The sequence below is a fragment of the Hyperolius riggenbachi genome, chromosome 1 (assembly GCF_040937935.1).
Source record: "Hyperolius riggenbachi isolate aHypRig1 chromosome 1, aHypRig1.pri, whole genome shotgun sequence".
Lineage (NCBI taxonomy): Eukaryota > Metazoa > Chordata > Amphibia > Anura > Hyperoliidae > Hyperolius > Hyperolius riggenbachi.
This window is the reverse complement of record NC_090646.1, coordinates 100,368,726-100,390,228: the sequence shown is the minus strand read 5'-3', so window position 1 is coordinate 100,390,228 and position 21,503 is coordinate 100,368,726. Positions and strand designations below refer to the sequence as shown.

Sequence of the window (21,503 nt, the reverse complement as noted above, 5' to 3'; positions counted from 1 at the left end):
TGTTCACACAGCCCACGTTGCGTTACATGTAACGCTGCACGTTCTGTGCAAAGTGCAGCATGCTACGGCGTTGGAGCGGCTATAGCCGCGTTAGACTGTTTGCACATGCGCAGTGGGGGGCGGAGAGGAGGCGGGGAGAGCCAGCTACAGTAGCCGCGCACATGGCTACTTAATATTCACTGCACTGGCGGGCGCTGATTGGCCGGCGGGACCACGTGATGCGGAGTGTCTCGCTCCGCATCACGTGGTCCCGCTGGCCAATCAGCGCCACTCTGGGAGACATTATAGGACTCGAGCCGCCTAACGCGGCTCACTCTACCGTCGGCTCTTGCAGCACCATACATTGTGTTAGGTGCACGTTATGCGACCTTAACGTGCCACCTAATGCAACGTCTTGGTGTGCAAGAAGCCTAAAATTAGAATGCCTATTTATTGTACTGTACAATGAATAGAATATTGAAGCTCTTTTTCTTGCTTTACTATGCGTGCCACACTTCCTAGAATGCAGATCCTTTGCTTGTTCTCCATTGTTTAATTCCTAACGTTTTAAGTTAGCGTGGTTTGCAATAGTCTCTGTAAAACAAAAAGACAAATGTACGTTTCATGAAACAAATCTGTTATATGTATTGGAATCCAATGGCTAAACACAACACGTTTCTGTATTAAAAAGACACCAATTTCAAAGCTGAAGTTATTTTAAGGACTGTTGAATATAAATTCTGCGTTTACATATTGTCAGTGTTTACAGTTCAGGAAAGGCTTGATTTATTTGAAAGTAACTGGAGGATGTCTGCTTTTAATCATTTAAACTCCCATTTTTTTTCCTTTGTAGGTTTTCCTGTGTTTTCAGAGAGTTGCCGCAGAGATCCTTGGAATCAAATTAAACAAGGCAGAAATTGAACAGTCTCAGGTAAGGACGGACACAGAAAAGAATTTGTATTTAAAACTCATTTAGAAAAAAAATACTAGTGCTTATTTTTACAAAATAATAATTTTAATTGTGTTCCACATGTATACATACCCAAATTCCAATTGTTCAGTCCAGTAACTTCCATGGGTGCAACCCATCCTTCCTGATACAAGAGGTTAAACTGAAAATTACGCTGCACAGGAATTAGTTCAGAAAGATTTCTAGCTTACTCTATTTGTAAAAACTCTTAGCAGTTTATTATGCTAGAAAAAGTTTAACCACTGTTTCCTCCACTACAGTATATCTACGTCCTCTGTGACTTCATCTAAGCCACGAGGACGTAGATATACGTCTTGCAGCTGAAGCACTGCTGTGCTTAATTGGGCTTGCTCCTGTGCAAAACCTCTGGCACTATCTGATCTTAAATGTAGCTGGATGCATGTACTGCTGTGTTTTATTGCTTGTGTGTGTTGAATTTAGCATTCATTATGGAGGCAGTGTTGGTGGATTTTCTGGATGTGAGAGGTCCAGAGCCTGGGTGTGAGAGGTCCAGGCCCACCTGCACTCCCCTCCAGGTATCGCATATTGGCCTTGGGGCCCCGGCCAGTGAGATAGGTCCGGGGCCCCTGGCCATCGTGCGAACCAATCGTGTGTTTTTAAACTATCTGATCTGCATCAGATAGCGCCAGAGGTTTTGCACAGGAGCAAGCCCAATTTAGCACAGCACTGCTTCAGCTGCAAGACGTATATCCACTAATTGGTGAAAGCGAATATATGTTCCCTGAGCCAATAAGATTGATTTTTACCATTATAAATACTTATATTTTCTCAGTTCATAGTGAAAAATACTCTGTAGCATTATTTCAGAATCAAATTTTGTCACCATAAATTTTGACAGGAACATAATTTAAGTTTTGTGATAAACGGTAGAAATCGCCAAACAAAAGTTGTTTTTTATTTACAGTAGCGCTTTTAATTTTTTTACTGGAATTGGCAAAACTGAGAAATGTTTTTTCATTTTTTTTCCTCTTTTTCCCATTAAAATAGAAAACAAATTTGTTCAAGGGAAAACATTCCATAGGATGAAAGCCTAGTTAGTCTTGAAAAAAAATATTTTTTTCATTTAGTTGGCAGATGTAGGGAGAAAGTTATTGCTGATTAAATAGAGACATAGCTAAAATGTCAAAACTGCTCTGGTCCATAAAATGCAAACAAGGTCTGGATGCAAAGTGGTTAAAATTACTGTTGTCCTTTTTAATATTTCAAGAACTTTAGAGCTGTTTAAAAAAAATAAATATAACTTATAAAGATGACCTTAAAGCAGCAGGGTCAGCCATACTATGCCAGGAAAAAAACACATATGTAGGTAGATAACTACTTGTTCTACTTTCATAACAGATGTAGTGTACTGTCCACGTTTTGATTTCAGTGGATTATTAGTAAATAAAGAGAATTCTGTTCCTTGCATTTGCCATATTGTTCCCCTGTGACTGAAGCCAAACCTGATGTCATTTCCTCCCTTACTTTTTTTCCTCTTTGAATCTGCTCTGTCATCACTGCTTGCTCTGTAAACGTGAGCACAAGCATGGATCAGGTTTCAGCAGCTTCACACTGAACTGCTCTGAGCCAATTAGTGAGAAGCAGGAGTGGGGAGGGCTGATGACATGCTTCCTTTTCATTGGTAATGTACCAAATAGAGCCAGGCTGACTGATGAGATTTATTACAGCAGCAACATTTCTGAATAGATTGGAGTGCGTGCAATGCAGGGTAAGGGTGCAGAATGCATAATGAACACAGAGCACTGGGTAAATGGAATTTGATTTTGTGGCTTACAATCCCTCTTTAATGAGGAAATTACTTACTAAATTTAACTTAATGAATACATTTTTTTTTATTTTTTTTACTTAGCAGTGTTAAACAGTTTAACATTTATTTAGTGTTTGTATTCTGTAAAACCTTTCCCCACTTTGATTTGCATTCTTAAATTTAGCACAGGTGGCGACATCTGTACTGCTCCCAGGTACATCACTGCGGAATGTTTGTTGTGTGTTCCAAAGTAAGCAGAAACAATACCTGGTCTCCCAGGGTGCACTGGGTGGAGAAGGCTTTGTGATATCATAGCCTAAGCTAACCCTCACTGGGAGGGCAGGGTTACAGAACAATGTACAATAATGTATAGATAGATATATATAGAGTTTTGATGCTGAGACCAGAATAATTAATGTAGTAAGGATGGGTACGCACCGCCAGGCGTAAATTATAGCTCTTTTAATGTAGGCAAAGCAGCAATGACAGACTGCTGTTTCGGGCAAGCATGCCCTTTCTCAAATTGCCGTGACACGGCTATATTGCAATTTGAGAAAGGGCATGCTTGCTCGAAACAGCAGTCTGTCATTGCTGCCTTGCCTACAATAAAAGAGCTATAATTTACTCCTGGTGGTTCAAACCCATTCTTACTTCATTACATTGTGTACCCCTGGAGGTGCTAGGGTAGGGGTACTGGCACGCTGATTATTATTATTATTATCATTATTTATTGAATTTATAAAGTGCCAACATATTACGCAGCACTGATCCACTCATCGAGTGCTCCTTCATCCTTTCATTGTTTGTACCAGAATAAGTAATGTAAGAATGGGTATCCTGATTAATTGAATACATTCTTCTATATGTCCTAAAGCAAAACAATATCCCAAAACCATACCTCCCAACATTTTAAAATTAGAAATCAGGCCACACCCCCAACACACCCCCTAGTCACGCCTACCATAAAGTTGTTTTTTTTGAAGATTTTTTTAAATTAATATCAATGCCCTTATATTTTTTAATAAATATATCCCTCATATACCCTGCACATGGGTGGGGAGGAGGGTGAGGATGGCCGTGAGTGGGGAGGAGGGTGCCACCACTGTAGAAGGTAAAAAAAGATCAAGACGCCAGCCGCGCCTAAGTGGGATGCCGGCAATACATTACTACATCCCTCCCTTGGAATCTGCCCTCCTGTGTGTGTTCCCCCCCCCCCCCCCCCTCACACCCGTTAGCAGAGTATGCAGCGGAGCGAGCTGTCATCTTACCGGCGTCCATCCATGCGTGCCAGCATCTGGCTTCCTGTGACATCACAGGAAGCAGAGTGAAGTCGGATACCGGTACGCATGGACAGAGATGACAGCCCGCTCCGCTGCGCACTCTAACGGGGGGACACGGGGGCAGATTCCGAGGGAGGGAGGAAGGTAGTAAAGTATTGCCGGCATCCCGCATCCCACTTAGGCGCGGCTGGCGCCTCGATCATTTTTTTTACTCTCTCTGCCCACTGCCGCCCGGGACTTGGGGGGCTCATACCGGGATAGCGGGAGAGCACCCCCAAATCGAGACAGTCCCGACGAAAACAGGGCGGTTGGGGGGCATGCCAAAATAAATATTTGTAAGGGAGCGAACCTGCTGGCCTTTCCCACTACTACTTGTTAGGTAAGAGCAATCTCAGTTTAGCAAAAGGCAAAAGTTTACCTGCTCATGTCTGAGAAGGGGCCCGGGGCAGACAGTTGATTAACCTAGATGTTCGCCTCTTGCCACCGTGCTCCATGCTGTGCTTCATCATCCTCCCGACACTTCCTGCTTCACAGCCAGATCTTCCACTGTGAAGCAGTATCATCAAAATGCATATGGCAGAGGCTGTCTGTGTGGGTGCAAGTGTCCAGGTACAAATTAACTACTCAACAACAGACTAACGCTATGTTACTCCAAATCTGCACCTCATCACTGCTAAGCTTGTCCTCTGGTCCTTTTACTCTCAAAACTTGTACAATTTTGTGGTCAGCACTGAATGTCTAAACGCCATCTTAATGGAGCAGGAGACCTAAAAAAAAGCTGTTCCTTCCTAAACTCCAAATGTTCTTTTGTTGATAAAGTAACACAAAAACAAACGCTGTGATCTTTCCCAATGCTTACTTCATGCCGCATACATTTGACAGCCTGAAATTATTCTGTCCTCGTAGAAATGTTTAGAAATGGTTCCAAACCTTGTAAGCTGTTAACTCTTAATCTTGATTTCACACGTTATGCTAGCAATTACAGCTTGGGTTTTTCAAGAGGACATTTGCATCTCAAATGTTAATTGACAGCTGAAATGTTTGTACATTGCAGTGTTTAAGTGAACGTGCTGAACAGTTAATTACTTGATGATTTTTCTAAAGCTAGCTGAAGACATGATATCTTGGCATGTTAGATAACAATACTTCACCCCAGCCCTTACAAATTAACTGCAATTGTTTGTAGATAACCTGCATGTCATTGCCTAGTCTCTGAAAAAGATTGAATAGAATTCCAGGCAAATTAAACGGCTTCCATTTAGTTCATATGCAGTGTACTACATGTTCAATAAATAGCTGCCCAAACTATGTGAAAGAGTTAGGGCCTATCTAAAAGTATACAGTGAGCACATCAGAAGCCCTGATAGTATGCTATGTCAGAGACGTAATCCCGAGCTGGATCCTCGCGAGGTGTGTAATGTGCAGGGCTGCCACAGATTTATCTACCAATATGATTTTTAGAGTCTAAAATCTTCGCAGTGGATAGTACACATCAATAACACACAAAGTCCTATCTTAAAGAGAACCCGAGGTGGGTTTGAAGAATATTATCTGCATACAGAGGCTGGATCTGCCTATACAGCCCAGCCTCTGTTGCTACCCCAAACCCCCCTAAGGTCCCCCTGCACTCTGCAATCCCTCATAAATCACAGCCACGCTGCTGACAAACAGCTTGTCAGAGCTGGCTGTGTTTATCTCTATAGTGTCAGTCTGCTGCTCTCCCCGCCTCCTGCAGAACTCCAGTCCCCGCCTGCATCCCTTCCCTCCCTGCTGATTGGAGGGAAGGGACGGGGGCAGGGACCGGAGCTATGCAGGAGGCGGGGGAGCAGCGGAGACTGACACTACAGATGTAAACACAGCCTCACAGCACGGCTGTGATTTATGAGGCATTGCAGAGTGCAGGGGGACCTTAGTGGGGTTTGGGATAGCAACAGAGGCTGGGCTGTATAGGCAGATCCAGCCTCTGTATGCAGATAACATTCTTTAAACACACCTCGGGTTCTCTTTAATGAAAAACTGTATACATTTTATTTGTCAAAAGATATATTTAAAATTGCCCAACCATATTCCCCGATACCACCCCTGGATTCACTCAATGCGTTCCTCCCCCACACACGCAGCCCAGTCCCTTACCTGCATCAGTCAGTCTACAATCAGGCCTGCTAAGCCATAGGCTATCAGGCTTACTATATAAATGCAGCTCTAAGTCGAGTTAGGCCTTGGTCGATTTATGCACCGGTATTTCAAAGTACACCGGTTTCTAAGTACAAAGAGAACGACCAAATTGGACCAGAATTAAACCAGAAGAGACCAGAAGGAACAGACACAAGACTTTAGCAATCTGATTCACGGTTAGTGCAATAATGTTGTCTCTGCTCTTCATTATTAGCCTGCTTTCCCCTGCTATTCTCAAATTGGTACACTCACTGCATCCTCCTGCTGTCTGCAACACACTGTACATTTCTTCCTCTCTTTTATCATCTCTACAGGTTGCCTCTCACAAAACTTTCCTATTCATACAACCTCGCTATACATTTCATGCTCCTTCTACCCATAAATCTAAATTCCACCCTATACGCCGCTCTCTCTGCCTCCTACTTCTCCTTGCTGCAGGGGACTTTTCACCAAACTCCGGACCTTCTCTGCCAGTTCACACCTCACTCTTACACTCTAATCGCACTGCTAACAGCCAGCCACATGCACACTGAAACTGCCAGAACCTTATTCATATTCCTCTTCTCCCCTCTCCTCCCCCACCTACCTCTGCTGCTCTCTGGAATGCCCACTCAGTCTGCAACAAACTTCCTTTCATCCACAACCTCTTCAATTCCAATGCCTTCACCTTCTTTGGGGGTCACAGAAACATGGCTGACTCCTTCTGACACAGTCTCACCTGCCGCCCTCTCTTATTCCTAGAAGTAGGAATAAACATGGTGGTGGTGTGGGCATTCTTCTCTCTGATAGATTCTCCTTTAAGCCCATCACACTCATTACTTCTCTTTCTCTACCTTCCTTTGAAGTCCATGCAGTCCGTTTATACTATCCCTCTAACCTCCAGATCGCAATAATCTACTGCCCTCCTGGCCCTGCTTCTTTCTTCCTAGATTACTTCTCTGCATGGCTCCTCCAGTTCCTGTCCTCCGAAATCCCTACCATCATTATGGGTGACTTTAACATTCATATTGACACTAACAATTCTGTTGCCACTAAACTTCTGTCACTTACTTCCTCCTACGGACTGTCTTAGTGGTCCACTGTTCCGACTCACTCTAATGGCCATACACTTGACCTCATATTCACTTGTCTCTGTTCTATCACTGATTTCACTAATACTTCTCTCCCGCTCTCTGATCATAACTTACTAAACTTCTCTCTCCCTCCCTTTCTTCCTACCACGCCAGTGGTGCTCAGCAGAGCTCGAATATTCGAGTAGCTCGAATATTCGAGCTCTTTTCCAGCTATTCGAGCTCGGTATTCGAGCTCCGAATAGCTGTAGCTATTCGAATGGGCTATTCGAGTACACTCGAATAGCCCATTCACTATTCGAGCTATTCGAGCAAAACGGCGCTATTCGAGCTCGGTACCGAGCTCGAATAGCGTCATAGCCCAGATTGATGTCCTTAGAGCCAATCAGAGGGCTCCCAGGCCCTCTGACGGCAGCCAATCACAGAGGACCCTGGCCAGCCCCTACCCTATAAATAGCGGCCGCCATGTTCCGTTTCTCCGTCCTTGCCTGAGACTTGCATAGAGAGAGAGAGTTGCTCCTTTGTGCTTTGGCTTAGCAAGAGCTCTATTGTGGTCATTTACCTAGCGTTTTTGCTCACATACACCTCCTATACACACCTATATTGTTGTTAGTTAGTTAGACATTGTATTTTAGTTAGTAGCTTTTGTGTTACATAGAGACAGGCCAGCTGCTGCAGGCTTACAGCTTTAGGCCTCAGGGCCTTGCCTGTGTGGGCAGCTGTCCTCCTGTCCTCTGTTTATTTCTCTCTATTCTATACCAGTATTTCTGCTGTCCTTTACTACTGATTGTATTAGTAGTATTGTAGTTATATACTGTAACTGTACTAGGACACTCACTGTCACTGTTCATAGGCTACTAGCTGCTCCTGCGTGTGTGCACTCACTTTCTGTGTACACACTACACACACTCTATTTCCTTCTGATAACTGATTGATTATTGTAATTGATTATTGTAATTAGTTAGTTGTACTTACTGTTACTACTTACTGTACTAGGAGTCTAGGACACTCAGTCACTGTTCATAGGCTACTAGCTCCTGCGTGTGTGCACTCACTGTCTGTGTACACACTACACACACTCTATTTCCTTCTGATAACTGATTGATTATTGTAATTAGTTAGTTGTACTTACTGTTACTACTTACTGTACTAGGAGTCTAGGACACTCAGTCACTGTTCATAGGCTACTAGCTCCTGCGTGTGTGCACTCACTGTCTGTGTATACACACTACACACACTCTATTTCCTTCTGATAACTGATTGATTATTGTAATTAGTTAGTTGTTTGTACTTACTGTTACTACTTACTCTTACTGTACTAGGAGTCTAGGACACTCAGTCACTGTTCATAGGCTACTAGCTCCTGCGTGTGTGCATTCACTGTCTGTGTACACACACTACACACACTCTATTTCCTTCTGATTACTGATTGATTATTGTAATTAGTTAGTTGTACTTACTGACTGTTACTACTTACTTACTTACTGTACTAGGGACACTCACTCAGTCACTGTTCATAGGCTAGCTCCTGCGCGTGTTTGCGCGTGCGTGCACTCACTGTCTGTAGTGTACACACACTAACTTTACTTGTGATTACTACTGATTATTGTAACTGCTAGTTGTACTTCCTGACTGTTACTACTTACTTACTGTACTAGGGACACTCACTCAGTCACCTCACCCACCAACCCACTCCATTAAAGTACCCCACTTTTCACCCGCCCTTTTAAAAAACTTTTGTCTATACGCCCAAAACATCGAAGATGTCTGGAAGTGGCAGCCAGCGCGGTTTGGGCAAGGGGAAGGGCAGCAAGGGAATCAGGAGGAGAGGGAGCAGCATTGTGGCAGGCCGCGGCCGCGCCACCATGCACAGTTCCGCAGCAGCAGCAGCGTCAGTGGCTAACATTCCTCCCATAGCCACTGGCCGTGGACGCCTTGGGCGCCGCCCAGCAGGAGCATCTGCAACTCACGCTGCAGAGACATAGCAGCAGCAGCGTGTAGCACCTGCTCCGATTTTCCTCCAGCCGGGTCGGAAACGTCCCATTGAGGAAAAGCATGCAGACACTGTGGTGCAACTCATGACGGAGGATGAGCAGCCCGCCATCAGCTCTGCATCCGAGGCCTCCACCCTCACCACCACCACCACCACCCCTGTTCGCAGCAGCCGCCCAGCAGGGTCTGGGGAGGAGGCCAGTTCACCGTCACTCGCCGACCTGTCATTCAGCAGTCTTTTGACCCCAGGCATCATGAGTAAATTGTCTGCTGTTGTTGGCGATCTTGAGGAGGAGATGCTGATGGGCACTTTGGGGGATGAGGGATTGGACAGCAAGACTGTGGCGACAGTCAAGCAGCCCATCCATGCATCAGGAGAGGAGTTTGGGGGGTCATCATCCCAGCAGGACATGTTTCAGGGGGGGGAGGATGATGATGACCCGGTGACAGACAGAGACTGGGTGCCACCACCTCCAGGGGATGTCGTCCTCAGCAGCTCTGAGGAGGAGGAGGAGGATGCGCTTGTGGGCCTTGCAAGGAGGCGCATCATTGCAAGCATTGGCAGCAGTAGGCAGGTCCCACAGCCTGCTGGTGTCTCAGGCTCAGCAGCAGCAGCAGCAGCATCTGCCAGTACCACCACCAGCCGCACCCAAGCCCCCCCCCCCCAACCACCACAGGGAGACAGGCAGCAGCGCTTCCATGCCGTAGGGGGATGTTTCTGTCACCAATCTGGCGATATTTCACCATGCCCACTGTGTACAGCAAGTACGCCACTTGCAACCACTGTCAGCGGAAGTTGAGCAGAGGTGCAGACCCCTTAAAGTTCAGCACCAGCTCGCTCATCAACCACCTTGCTGCGAAACATTTCCACCAGCATGAGGAGTTCCAGAGGCTGAAGGCATCTGGTGCTGGCAGTGGCACCACACCCATCACTGCACAGCCTTCAGCAGCAGCAGCAACAGCAGCCACCCGCCCTCCTGCTCCTCCAGCAGCACCAGCAGGAGTGCGGAAACGCACTGCTCCTCCCCCCTCTGCAACTCCTGCCGCCGACACTGAGGCCTGTTCTGGCAGCCAGTCCTCAGTGGCCTCCTCCGCTGTGTCTGCTGATTCCCGTGCCAGCAAAAGGCCACGCCAGAGCCTTTTGAGCGAGTCCTTCCAGGGGGTGGTTAGGGCTCTGCCTCCCAGCAGCCGTCGCGTGCGGCAGCTGAACGGCTTGCTGGCACGGGCCATGTGCTCCCAACTCCTGCCGTACACGCTCGTGCAGGAGGGGAGCGACATTCGTGCGCTGCTTGCTTGCGCAGCCCCAGACTGGCAGCTCCCCAGCAGACACTTTTTCTCCCGCAAGGCCATTCCTGCACTGCACCGCTTTGTGATGGCCAATGTGGAGCGAGGGCTGGAGCACGCGGTTGGTGAAAGGGTCCACGTCACCATGGACTCCTGGAGCAGCCGCTTCGGGACAGGCCGCTACCTGTCCTTCACTGTCCACTGGGTCAGCTTGGTGGAAGGGGGTGAGGATGGGAGAGCAGCAGCGGGCACAGCAGCAGCAGCAACACAGTGGGTGGTGCCACCCCGCAGGGTCAGGGGAACTGCAGCAGGTTCCTCCGATCCTCTGCCATCCTCCGGCACACCTGGCCAAACCCCCCGCCTCAGCAGCAGCGTGAAGGCCCGCCACTGCCAAGCGCTGCTGCACTTGGTCAGCCTTGGGAAGACCAAGCTGACGGCAACCCATGTGTTGGCCAAACTCCAGGAGCAGGAGAGGATTTGGCTGACCCCCAGAGGCCTCAGAGTCGGAGAGGTGGTGGCCGACAATGGGGCCAATCTGGTTGCCGCAATAGACAGGGGAAACCTGACCCACATCCCCTGTCTTGCCCACGTGCTGAACCTGGTGGTGCAGAAGTTCTTGCGCACCTACCAGGGGATGGGCGAACTGCTGGAAACGGCAAGGAACGTTGTGCGTCACTTCCGGCGCTCGGCTGCAGCCTGTGCGAGCCTGGAAGACGTGCAAAAGGAGCTGGATCTGCCACGCCATCGGCTGATCCTTGACGTTCCGACTCGCTGGAACTCCACCCTGGCGATGTTGGAGCGTCTGGTTGAACAGAAGCGCGCTGTCAAACAGTACCTTGCCCTGGCCACTGTTTCCGCCGCTCAGAGAAGGGACAAGACCAGCAACATCCCGTCCATCGTCCCCGATGATGACTGGAGGCACATGCAGCAGGTGTGCTTAGTGCTGGCTCCCTTTCTGCAGGCCACTAACCTGGTGAGCAGGGACCATGCTATGGTCTGCGAGTGGGTGCCCCTGGTTTGTCTGCTGAACAGGGCCCTCGATGCTTTGCTGGAACAGGGAGCGGCAGCCTTGGACCAGCAGGAGCGGCAAGCAGCTGCACAGTCCACCTCTGAGGGGGAGGAGGAGGAGGACTTGGTGGAGGTCCCTGACCTTGCTGCTGATGAGGGGGAGCAGCACAGTGCAGCTGAGTTGGTGCGGGGGTGGAGAGAGGATGAGGCTGACGAGGCAGAGGAGGAGGATGAGGACAGCAGCACTGCCGTCGATGTGCCAGCAGACGTGGCCCGCCTCCTCCCAATGGCAGCGCACATGCTGACGTGCCTGCGCAGAGACCCCAGGGTGATCCAGATGAAGCAGAGGGAGGACATCTGGATCAGCATGATGTTGGACCCATGCCTCAAGGGGAAGTTGAGCCAGTTCCTGCCGCCTGCAGGAGGAGACCCAGCGCAACAAATAAGGAGCTTGCAGCAGGCCCTTGTTGAGCGCTTGGAGGAAGCCTTCCCCCAGCCTTCCACCCCCACTGTCCAGCAGCCAGCACAGAGGCAGCAGCAGGTGCCTGCATCCAGCAGCAAGCGCCCCACAGACCTGCTGTCTCTCAGCCATGAGCTCTACAGGACTGTAGAGGCTCCGGCAGCAGTGACTAGAGAGGAGGTGCATGCAGCAGCATCCTCCTCCGGTCACAGCCAGCGCCTGACCCGCATGGTGGCTGACTACATGGGGTCCTACAGCGGGCTTGACAGCGATGCCCCTGTTGATCCCATGGAGTATTGGGTCAAGCGCCTGGAGATCTGGAGCGAGCTGGCGCAGTACGCCCTGGAAGTGCTGTCCTGCCCCCCTTCCAGCGTGCTGTCCGAGCGCTGCTTCAGTGCAGCTGGTGGCGTGGTCACCAAGAAACGCTCACGTCTGTCTCACAAGTCTGTGGACAGACTGACGTTTCTGAAGATGAACCAGGCGTGGGTGGAAGGCGAGTTCCTGGCCCCTGTTGTCGGCGAGAGGGGGACATGAACTGGCTAAGAACCATCGTTCATGTGCCTTACCACCCTTTACCACCTCCTGGCTCCTGCTCACTAAGCCAGCCTGGTTCACTTTGACTATTACGTCGCCTGCAGCCACACATTTTACACCTACAGTGGGCTGCTGTGTACTGCCCTTCTGCTGTCTGTCTGTGTTTCCCACTGCCAGGGTACACAGAATTACCTTCTGCTGCCACTCTGCCACCAGCTATTACGTCAAATAATAGCTATATCTGTGTAATTGGTTGTAAAACCAAAACCAAAAAACCATTAAAAAAAAAAAAGGTTTAATTTTTCTGAGGTGCCCGGGTTGAAAACTGTGTTGTCCCAGTTGTGTATTGGACACGATGTGGGCTGCACGACCGCTGTCTGGGACCTCCTGTTGTGTTTATTTACAGCCCTGGTATCACCGCTAGGTACCAGGGCTATTATGTCACGCTGCCTGCCTCATTGACTGCCTGCTGCCACACACTCATCCTCCTTCTCCTGCTGCTGAATTTACCTCCTGCTGTCTGTGTGTTTCCACTGCCAGGGAGCACATACAATGGCGCTTCCAACATGCGTGCGCCCACCAGCTATTTGTTACGCTCAAAAATAGCTGCATTTCTTTAAAAAAAAAATGGAAAGAGAAATAAGTGAAGAAGGAGAAGGAGAAGGAGAAGGAGACAAAATTCTGGACACAACTTCTCTTTCCACCTTTTTTTTTTAAAGGAACATCCCCACATAATCACTTGCTGTTGTTACTTGAAAAAAAGATGTTTCTTGCATCATTCACCCTCAAAACAAGTGTTGGAAGCTATTTAAGGCCAATTCGAATAGTCAGCTCGAATAATGAGCTCGAATACCGACTCGAATAGTCAGCTCGAAGTCCGAGGTCGAATCGAATAGTAAAAATTATTCGACTCGAATATTCGACTGACCTCGAATAATTTACTATTCGAATTCGACCAAACTCGAATTTTAAAAAGGGGTATTTGAGCACCACTATACCACGCTGCCTCAAGCACGCTCACACGTACGCAGGAACTACCGCAACATAGACATGCAATATGTCTCTGATGCCCTGGCACCTCTCCTCACACAACCTTCCACTGACCCTGACTCAGCAGTTGCACACTACCACAGCTCAATCACGCAAGTCATGGATGCAGTCGCACCCCTCACCAATGTCCGCCCACACCGTGTCAGTTGCCAACCCTGGCTGACCAAAGCTACTAAACAGCTAAAGGGGTGCTCTAGGGTAGCTGAACGGTATTGGAGAAAAACCAATACTAATGAGGATTTCATTTCTTACAAAAAAGCATTGAACGAGTTTAAAATCGCTCTCTTCTGCAAAACAATCATACTTTTCCTCACTCATATCCTCCCACTTGCACAATCCAAAGCGCCTGTTCAGCACTTTCAACTCCCTTTTCCGTCCACCCCCTCTTCCTCCTTCTTCATGCTTATCAGCTGAAGAATTTGCAACATACTTTACAGATAAAATTGCCAAAATCCGTAGTGTGTTTTCCATGCAGACATCAAACTCCATCTCCACTCCTCTTGTTGACTATTCTCTTTCCAGTTTCTCTCCACTCTCCGAACATTCTCTCTCCTCTCTTCTCCAAATCGCATCTAACCACCTGTTCTTTGGATCCTATTCCATCACATTTCATTCCACAGCTATCCACATCCCTCATCCCTGCCCTAACATCGCTGTTTAACCTATCCCTCTCCACTGGAATTTTTCCATCCTCACTCAAGAAGGTTGTTGTAACACCACTACTTAAAAAACCATCTCTAGACCCCACCGAACTTGCTAACTACCGCCCAGTGTCACTTCTCCATTTGCATCTAAATTACTTGAAAGCCACATTCATGCTGAATTAAGTCAGTATTTATCTGCAAATTCCTTGCTTGATCAGTTCGTCTGGCTTCCGGGCAAACCACTCCACAGAAACAGCCCTCACCAAAGTAGCCAATGATCTCCTCTTTAGCTAAATCCAAAGGCTATTATTCCATACGCATCCTTCTAGATCTGTCATCAGCATTCGACACTTTCAACCACACTCTTCTCCTACAGATCCTTTCATCTATAGGGAATAAAGGACCTTGCTCTCTCCTGGATATCTTCCTACCTCTCTGGAAGGTCTTTCACTGTTTCTTATTCAGATCAGGCCTCCTCTTCACATCCTCTGTCTTTAGGGGTACCTGAAGGCTCTGTCCTCGGTCCCCTCCTCTTTTCCATATACATGCACGGTCTTGGTAACTTAATCAACTCATTTGGTTTTCAATACCACCTATATGCAAATGATACACAACTGTACCTCTCAGCCCCAGACCTTAACTCCCTACTCTCATGGGTTCCCGACTGCCTGTCCGTTATATCCTCTTTCATGTCCTCTCGCTTCTTAAAACTTAATATGAATAAAACTGAACTAATAGTCTTTCCACCATCCCTGTCCACCTCTTTGCCTGATATTACAATTAATGTTAACAACACGTCTATAACTTCAGTTCCCAAAGCACGGTGGTTAGGGGTAATATTTGATTCTTCTATCTCATTTATTCCTCACATTAACTCCCTAACCAGCTCCTGTCATCTCCAACTCAAAAACAGAGCACATATCCGACCTTTTCTCTCTCATGACACAACCAAAATGTTAGTGCATGCTCTTATTATATCTCAATTGGACTATTGCAATATATTGCTTGGACTTCCAACTAACCGACTAGCACTGCTCAATTCTGTACTGAACTCTGCTGCTCGACTCATTCGTCTCTCCTCTCGCTCTTCCTCTGCTGCTCCTCTCTGTCAAGCTCTTCACTGGCTACCAATTAACCAGAGGATTCAGTTCAAACTCTTAACCCTAACCTACAAAGCTCTCCACAATCTCTCTCCCCTGTACATCTCCTTACTAGTCTCCAGATACCAACCCAACTGCAATCTCAGATCTGCACACGAGCTTCTTTTATCCTCTTCTAGAATTACCGACCCCCAATGTTTCCAGTTAAAATATAGAGTTTGGGATATACTCGCCGTATAAGACTACCCCTCTTCCAACGCACACCAATAAAAAAAAATCATATACTGGTGCTATGTATGAACAGATACTGGTGCTGTACTGTATGGTGTTCCCAGTATATAATAGTATATAGGCGATTGACTGGTTGGATTGGTCAGCTCTCCCTGTCTTCCTGTTTATCAGAGCAGTATGGAAGAATAGATTGCGCTGTGCTTATAAAACACGCTTCTTTCACCCTTCTGGCCTGCCCTTTTATCCTATTTACCTCCTTCTCTGCCTCTCAGATCTCACACGTGTGCCTGCACCGCTTCACTACAGTCCTCAGCAGTAAGATCTGAGAGTGGGTAATAGGACAGGGTGTATCACCCAGCATCAATGACAACCGGCGTATAAGACGACCCAGAAATTTTCTGAAGATTTTCAAGGTTTAAAAAGTAGTCTTATACGCAGGAATATACAGTACCTCCTCACATTTATGTGTATAAGACTTCTCACATGCCTCACCCCTCCTCTGGAATGCCCTTCCACAGCACATCTGCCACTCTCCCACCTTTGAAATCTTTAAACGCTCTCTCAAAACCCACTTTTTCCGACAAGCATATTCTTTAGCTTAGGCCATGCACCCACTAAATAATCTAATTACGCACTGCCTCTACATATTCTGTATACTTCCCCCACCTCTTGTTTCCACCCCATTGCTTTAGATTGTAAGCTCGTAAGGGCAGGTCTCTCACCCTTTTGTGTCATTGAATTTTATTAATTTAATTGCTTGCACTCCGTTAGACACTTATACATTTTAGTGTTCCTGTTAGGTTTGCTATTGTAATCAGCAGCTCTGTATTTTGTATCAGTGTTCATATTTGATGTATATCATTGTCTGCATCATTATGTATTCCTTGTTAGTTTTCTTACATTGTACAGCGCCACGGAATATGTTGCCACTTTATAAATAAATAATAATAATCACACCACAGCAAGCACACAAATGGATGAAAAAAGTGCACTTAAAGTGAACCTCCAGACTAAAAGTCGACTCAGCAGCACTGAAAAGGCCTGGTGTTTCTTTAACAGTTTCACAGCATCAGAACTTTGTTTCTCTTATACAAGCTTCATTTTTAGCTGCACAGAAGAAAATGCCCGGGCATTTTTCCCCTGATGCTGTGCAAAGCATGATGGGATTTCTGATGTTGTTGTTCTCGTTCTGCTGTTTTGGTGCAATTTTTTTTTTTTTTTACATTTTGAATGTGACATTTGAAGCCTAGTGTGTGCAGCTGGGAGGGGTTATCAGGACAAAGGACAGTTGGAACTGTGTCTTATGCTCCCTGTCACCTCCTTTCAACCAAAAATATGGCTGCCCCCATGACAAAGATGGCAGCCCCCATGAATCACAAACCTTTGCCTGTTCTTTTAAAACAGGGTGGGTAAAAAATTATATTACCTATCTATTCTAATTAACATAACTAATGTAACTTAATGACAGTATGTTTGTTTAGGCTGAAGTTCCCCTTTAAGTAGGGATGTCTGTTTGGCTATTAGGAAGCAAAAAAGGGAAAGCAAAACAAAAATAAATGCAAAAAAAGTTCAAAGCATATGTTAATAGTTGCAGTCCAAGTTGGAATAGCAGAAAGTTGTAGCTCAGCAATACTTCAAATAGCTTTAGTGTCGAATTCATAAATTAGCATAATTGATGCCACAGCTCCTTAGCAGACAAGGCAATAGCAGTCCCTTAATATATGAAGCAAAGCAGTGATGCAGTGAAAGCCAGAAAACCGTGTCCATAGTCACAGACAGTAGACTTCAATTTAATGAATAAAATGGCTTATACAGTGGAACCTTGGTTTGCGAGTGTAATTTAGTTCCAGGAAACATGCTTGTAATCCAAAGAACTTTCATATCAAAGCAAATTTCCCCATAAGGATTCATGGAATCTGAGATGGTTCCTTCAACAATACAAAAACATTTAAAAAGAAATAGCTCATGCAAAGTACTATCCTGTATAAAGTAAACATGTAAATAAGATTTTCTCAATAAGAGTCTAGTTCCACTAGGATTTGACAGTTTGCATAGAGTCTCCCGTATGCAAATTTTCATATTCGTCTAACGATCATTACATAGGAAACAGATGCGTGGTGCATAAATCTGCAACGTGCAATCCATATTTCTTCTGCATCACGCTGCATGCAAACCTTTTCATTCAATGAAAATGACTCCATTGACATTCATTGGCTTTATTTTTAATAAGAAATTTTGCATTGTGAATCCGTACTTAGTGGAAACGGGCCCTTGCTAGAATAATTTCTATTTGTTAACTCGCCCCAACCTTTTTTTATGTGTGGCTTTAACACTGAACTTATCCAATGACTGTTTCTTTTACCTGCTTTTGAGGATTTCATGGAATTGTGACATTGTACAGCCCCTACCCTCAGATCCAGTACAATCCCGCAGTGTCAAAGGGAGAAGAACCATCAACTCAGTTGTGATGATGTGAGCCACATATATGTTCTTTGCTTGTTTATCAAGACATTGCTTGCTTATAAAGTCAACATTTCATTAACATTTTTGCTTGTCTTGCAAAGCACTCTTAACCCTCCTGGCGGTCTACTAAAAACTGCCAGGGGGCAGCAGAGCAGTTTTAATTTTTTTTTTTTAAATCATGTAGCGAGCCCAGGGCTCGCTACATGATGGCCGCTGTGCAGCGGCATCCCCCCACCCTCTTCGATCGCCTCCGGCGACCTCCAATCAGGAAATCCCGTTCAAAGAATGGCAGTTTTTATTAGACCATGGCGACGGGCGGCATGACGTCACTGACGTCATTGGGAGTCTCGATCTACCCCTCAGTGCTGCCTGGCACTGATTGGCCATGCAGCGCACGGGGTCTGGGGGGGGGGGCGGAGCGGCGGACAATCGGCGTGGAGCGGTGGCGATCAGAGTGCACACGCAGCTAGCAAAGTGCTAGCTGCGTATTGCAAAAAAAATTATGCAAATCGGCCCAGCAGGGCCTGAGAAATCCTCCTGCGCGGCACAGCCCGTGCTCATCACGGGCTTACTGCCAGGGAGGTTAAACCAAGTTACCTGCAATACAAAGGCCCATATGCAATTCACTTTTTCTCCTAAGTTTTCTCCTGGGTGATTTTTTTTCACACCTTGTTATGGAAATGTCTTTTGAATCGCCAGAAAGCAAGAAAATACTTAAAATAATTTTAATAGTACTGTTTCACCAACTTTTGGGTACTTTTTCAGTTGTAAATTGCTCAAAAGTTATTTTAAAAAGAACATGAAAATAATCTTATAGGAGCTAACTCAGGAGAAAAAGTCAATTGCATATGGGCCAAACTTTTACTGTTTTTTTACACTATTCATTTATAAGTGATTTAGTCCAATGTTTATCCATTATGAACTCTTTCCTCTCCCTAATTTACATCCTTAATTTTCAAGGTTTTACATTTTTTCAAAAGTGGCGACCTCTTTACTGCTGACAAGGAGCATCACTGCCAAATGTTTACTTGTGTGTTCAAGACTGCATAACTAAATAGCCTAGGCTAAACATCACTCGGTGGGTAGGTGGGGCTACATACCAATATAAGAATCAGAATCACTTTATTTCGCCAAGTACAACGGGGGTTGTACCCGGAATTATTTTTGGCACATACAGGGTCGGTGATGGTACAGCAAAAACGCAAGCAGTAATGTACATTACATTTAGTAGTGAGTACACAGTGCATGGAACATAATACTTAGTTACAGAGTTACATAGTGGAAGGTCCCGAGAGGACATCCAGTGCTATGTGAGTGGAGCGCTACCTTCTCTGCAGCGCTCAACAGCTCTGCAGCTAATTGGATGCCCCCCTGGATTCCGGGAAAAGCAGCGTAGAGAGATATAGAGAATAGAAGTTTACAAGTGGACCCCAGAGAAGGACTGGAGGGGGTAATCCGCTGCCGTATAAGCACTCAAACGCTTCTGCAGCGATACTTGAATCAGATGCCCCCCCAGTCCAACCCTGGGGAAGAGAGAGAGATGCGAGAGAAGATGCAAGAGAAAGGAAGGAAGATAAGGTGAGAGAGAAAGTGAGGACAGAGCAGCGAGAGAGAGAGGAGGAGAGGAGAGAGATAGTCCCTGGGCATTGCTGCAGCTGGCTAGTGGCCTGGTCAAAAAGTCCCAATGGCTGACCGAGGAGAGAGATTGTCCCTGGGCATTGCTGCAGCTGGCTAGTGGCCTGGTCAACAATGGGGCTGCAGGCACAGTGATGGTGGAGTGCAGGATATTTGGTACCTTGTTGACCCTGTGGTGGAGAGGCTCTGGCAGCAGTGAAGGAGACATGGGTCTAATGGCTGCTGGGGCAGTGTGATGCTGGCGTCCCGATTGTTGCTACAGTGTCTGCTGGCTGAAAGGGCAGCATGGCCAGTGGCCTGATGGCGGCCCTCACTCAGATCCAGGAGCTATACAGCTATATATAGAAATTGGTAGAGTTTCTGATGCTGAAACCAGAATAAGTAACAAAGTTGGGTATCCTGAATAATTAACTGGCTCTTCTACGGACCACATATGCTATTGCTCCGTTGTTATTGCCTGATGAAGCGGGATCAAACCTGCGAAACGCGTTGCATATTTGACGTTCATAAATAAAATATATTGACTGTCTTTACTACAGTCGTTGTGTGTCTACTTGGAGGAAGTAAGTCCACCACTACCTCCTCTATTTAGCAAGAATTTGTTTTTTAACTTGCCTGGCATTCTATTAAGATCGCCAGGCTGGTGACCGGACAGTTTTTCTTTTAATAAAAAAAAAAAAGTATTTCATGCAGCCAACTTTCAGTTGGCTGCATGAAAGCCCACTAGAGGGCGCTCCTAATCCGTACTTCTGATCGCCTCCGGCGATCAGAAGTAACAAGAAGGGCCGCAATGAGCGGCCCTTCTTGTTTTGCTTTCCTCGTCGCCATGGCGACGATCGGAGTGACGTCATGGACGCCTCCGATCCAGCCCTTAGCGTTGGCCAGAACTGTTTGGTCCGGCTGCGCTGGACTCGGGCGGCTGGGGGACCCTCTTTCGCCGCTGCACGCGGCGCATCGCCGCGGTGCGGCGGCGATCAGGTAGCACACGCAGCTGGCAAAGTGCCGGCTGCGTGTGCTCCTTTTTATTTCGTAAAAATCGGCCCAGCAGGGCCTGAGCGGCACCCTCCGGCATCTCTGGACGAGCTCAGCTCGTCCAGAACGCTTAGGAGGTTCACCTCTTGCCGACCGCGTAACGCCGATGGGCGTGACCGCGGCGGCATCCCCAGGACCGCCTAACGCCGATTGGCGTAAAGTCCTGGGGCTCTGTTTTTGCAGGAGATCGTACACAGGCTGCGCGCGCATCTCCTGCTTGGGGGGGGGGGGGGGGCAGAGCCGCTCGGGAGACTGTTAGATGGCGTGATCGCCGTCTATTTCCTTTAATATTTAGATTTTTATTTATGTCTACAGAATTTTCATACATACAAATGACCACAATTCAAGTTATATATAGACTCCATCCAACTTACATATACAGTGGTTTACAATGGCCATTATATACTATAAATTGCACTATACAAAACAGTCGATTTTATCGCTGTCTATTTCCATGTACAGCGCTGCGACAAGAGAGCGATCGGCTCTCATAGGCAGAAGCCTATGACAGCCGATCGCCATAATTGGCTGGCTGTGGGGGGGGGGGGGGGGTTGTAAAGAAACAGGGTTTTTTTTATTAAAGTAACAATATTTATAAAAAAAAAAAAAATCGGGGAGCGATCAGACCCCACCAACAGGGAGCTCTGTTGGTGGGGAGAACAGGGGGGGAATAAGTTGTGTGCTGTGTTGTGCGGCCCTGCAGCTTAGCCTTAAAGCTGCAGTGGCCTATTTTACTAAAAATGGCCTGGTCACTAGGGGGTGTTTAGCACTGCGGTCCTCAAGAGGTTAAGCTCATTTAGCTTCCTTTTATCCTCTCTGCGCCTCTGT

The 21,503-nt window shown here is 46.8% G+C and overlaps 1 protein-coding gene across 4 annotated transcripts in view; it reads left to right on the top strand.

The window, feature by feature from the left end:
• RAB28 (RAB28, member RAS oncogene family) overlaps positions 1–21,503 on the top strand; it is a 216,558-nt gene that overhangs the window by 186,977 nt on the left and 8,078 nt on the right. For 2 of the 4 annotated variants that reach the window (XM_068277535.1, XM_068277525.1), the window contains exon 6: positions 833–910. In XM_068277535.1, coding sequence (XP_068133636.1) covers positions 833–910 — 78 coding nt within the window. Of the gene's footprint in view, positions 1–832; positions 911–2,901; positions 2,968–17,918; positions 18,018–21,503 lie in introns of all 4 variants that reach the window. The other 2 variants (XR_011030525.1, XR_011030528.1) reach the window with 2 other exon arrangements.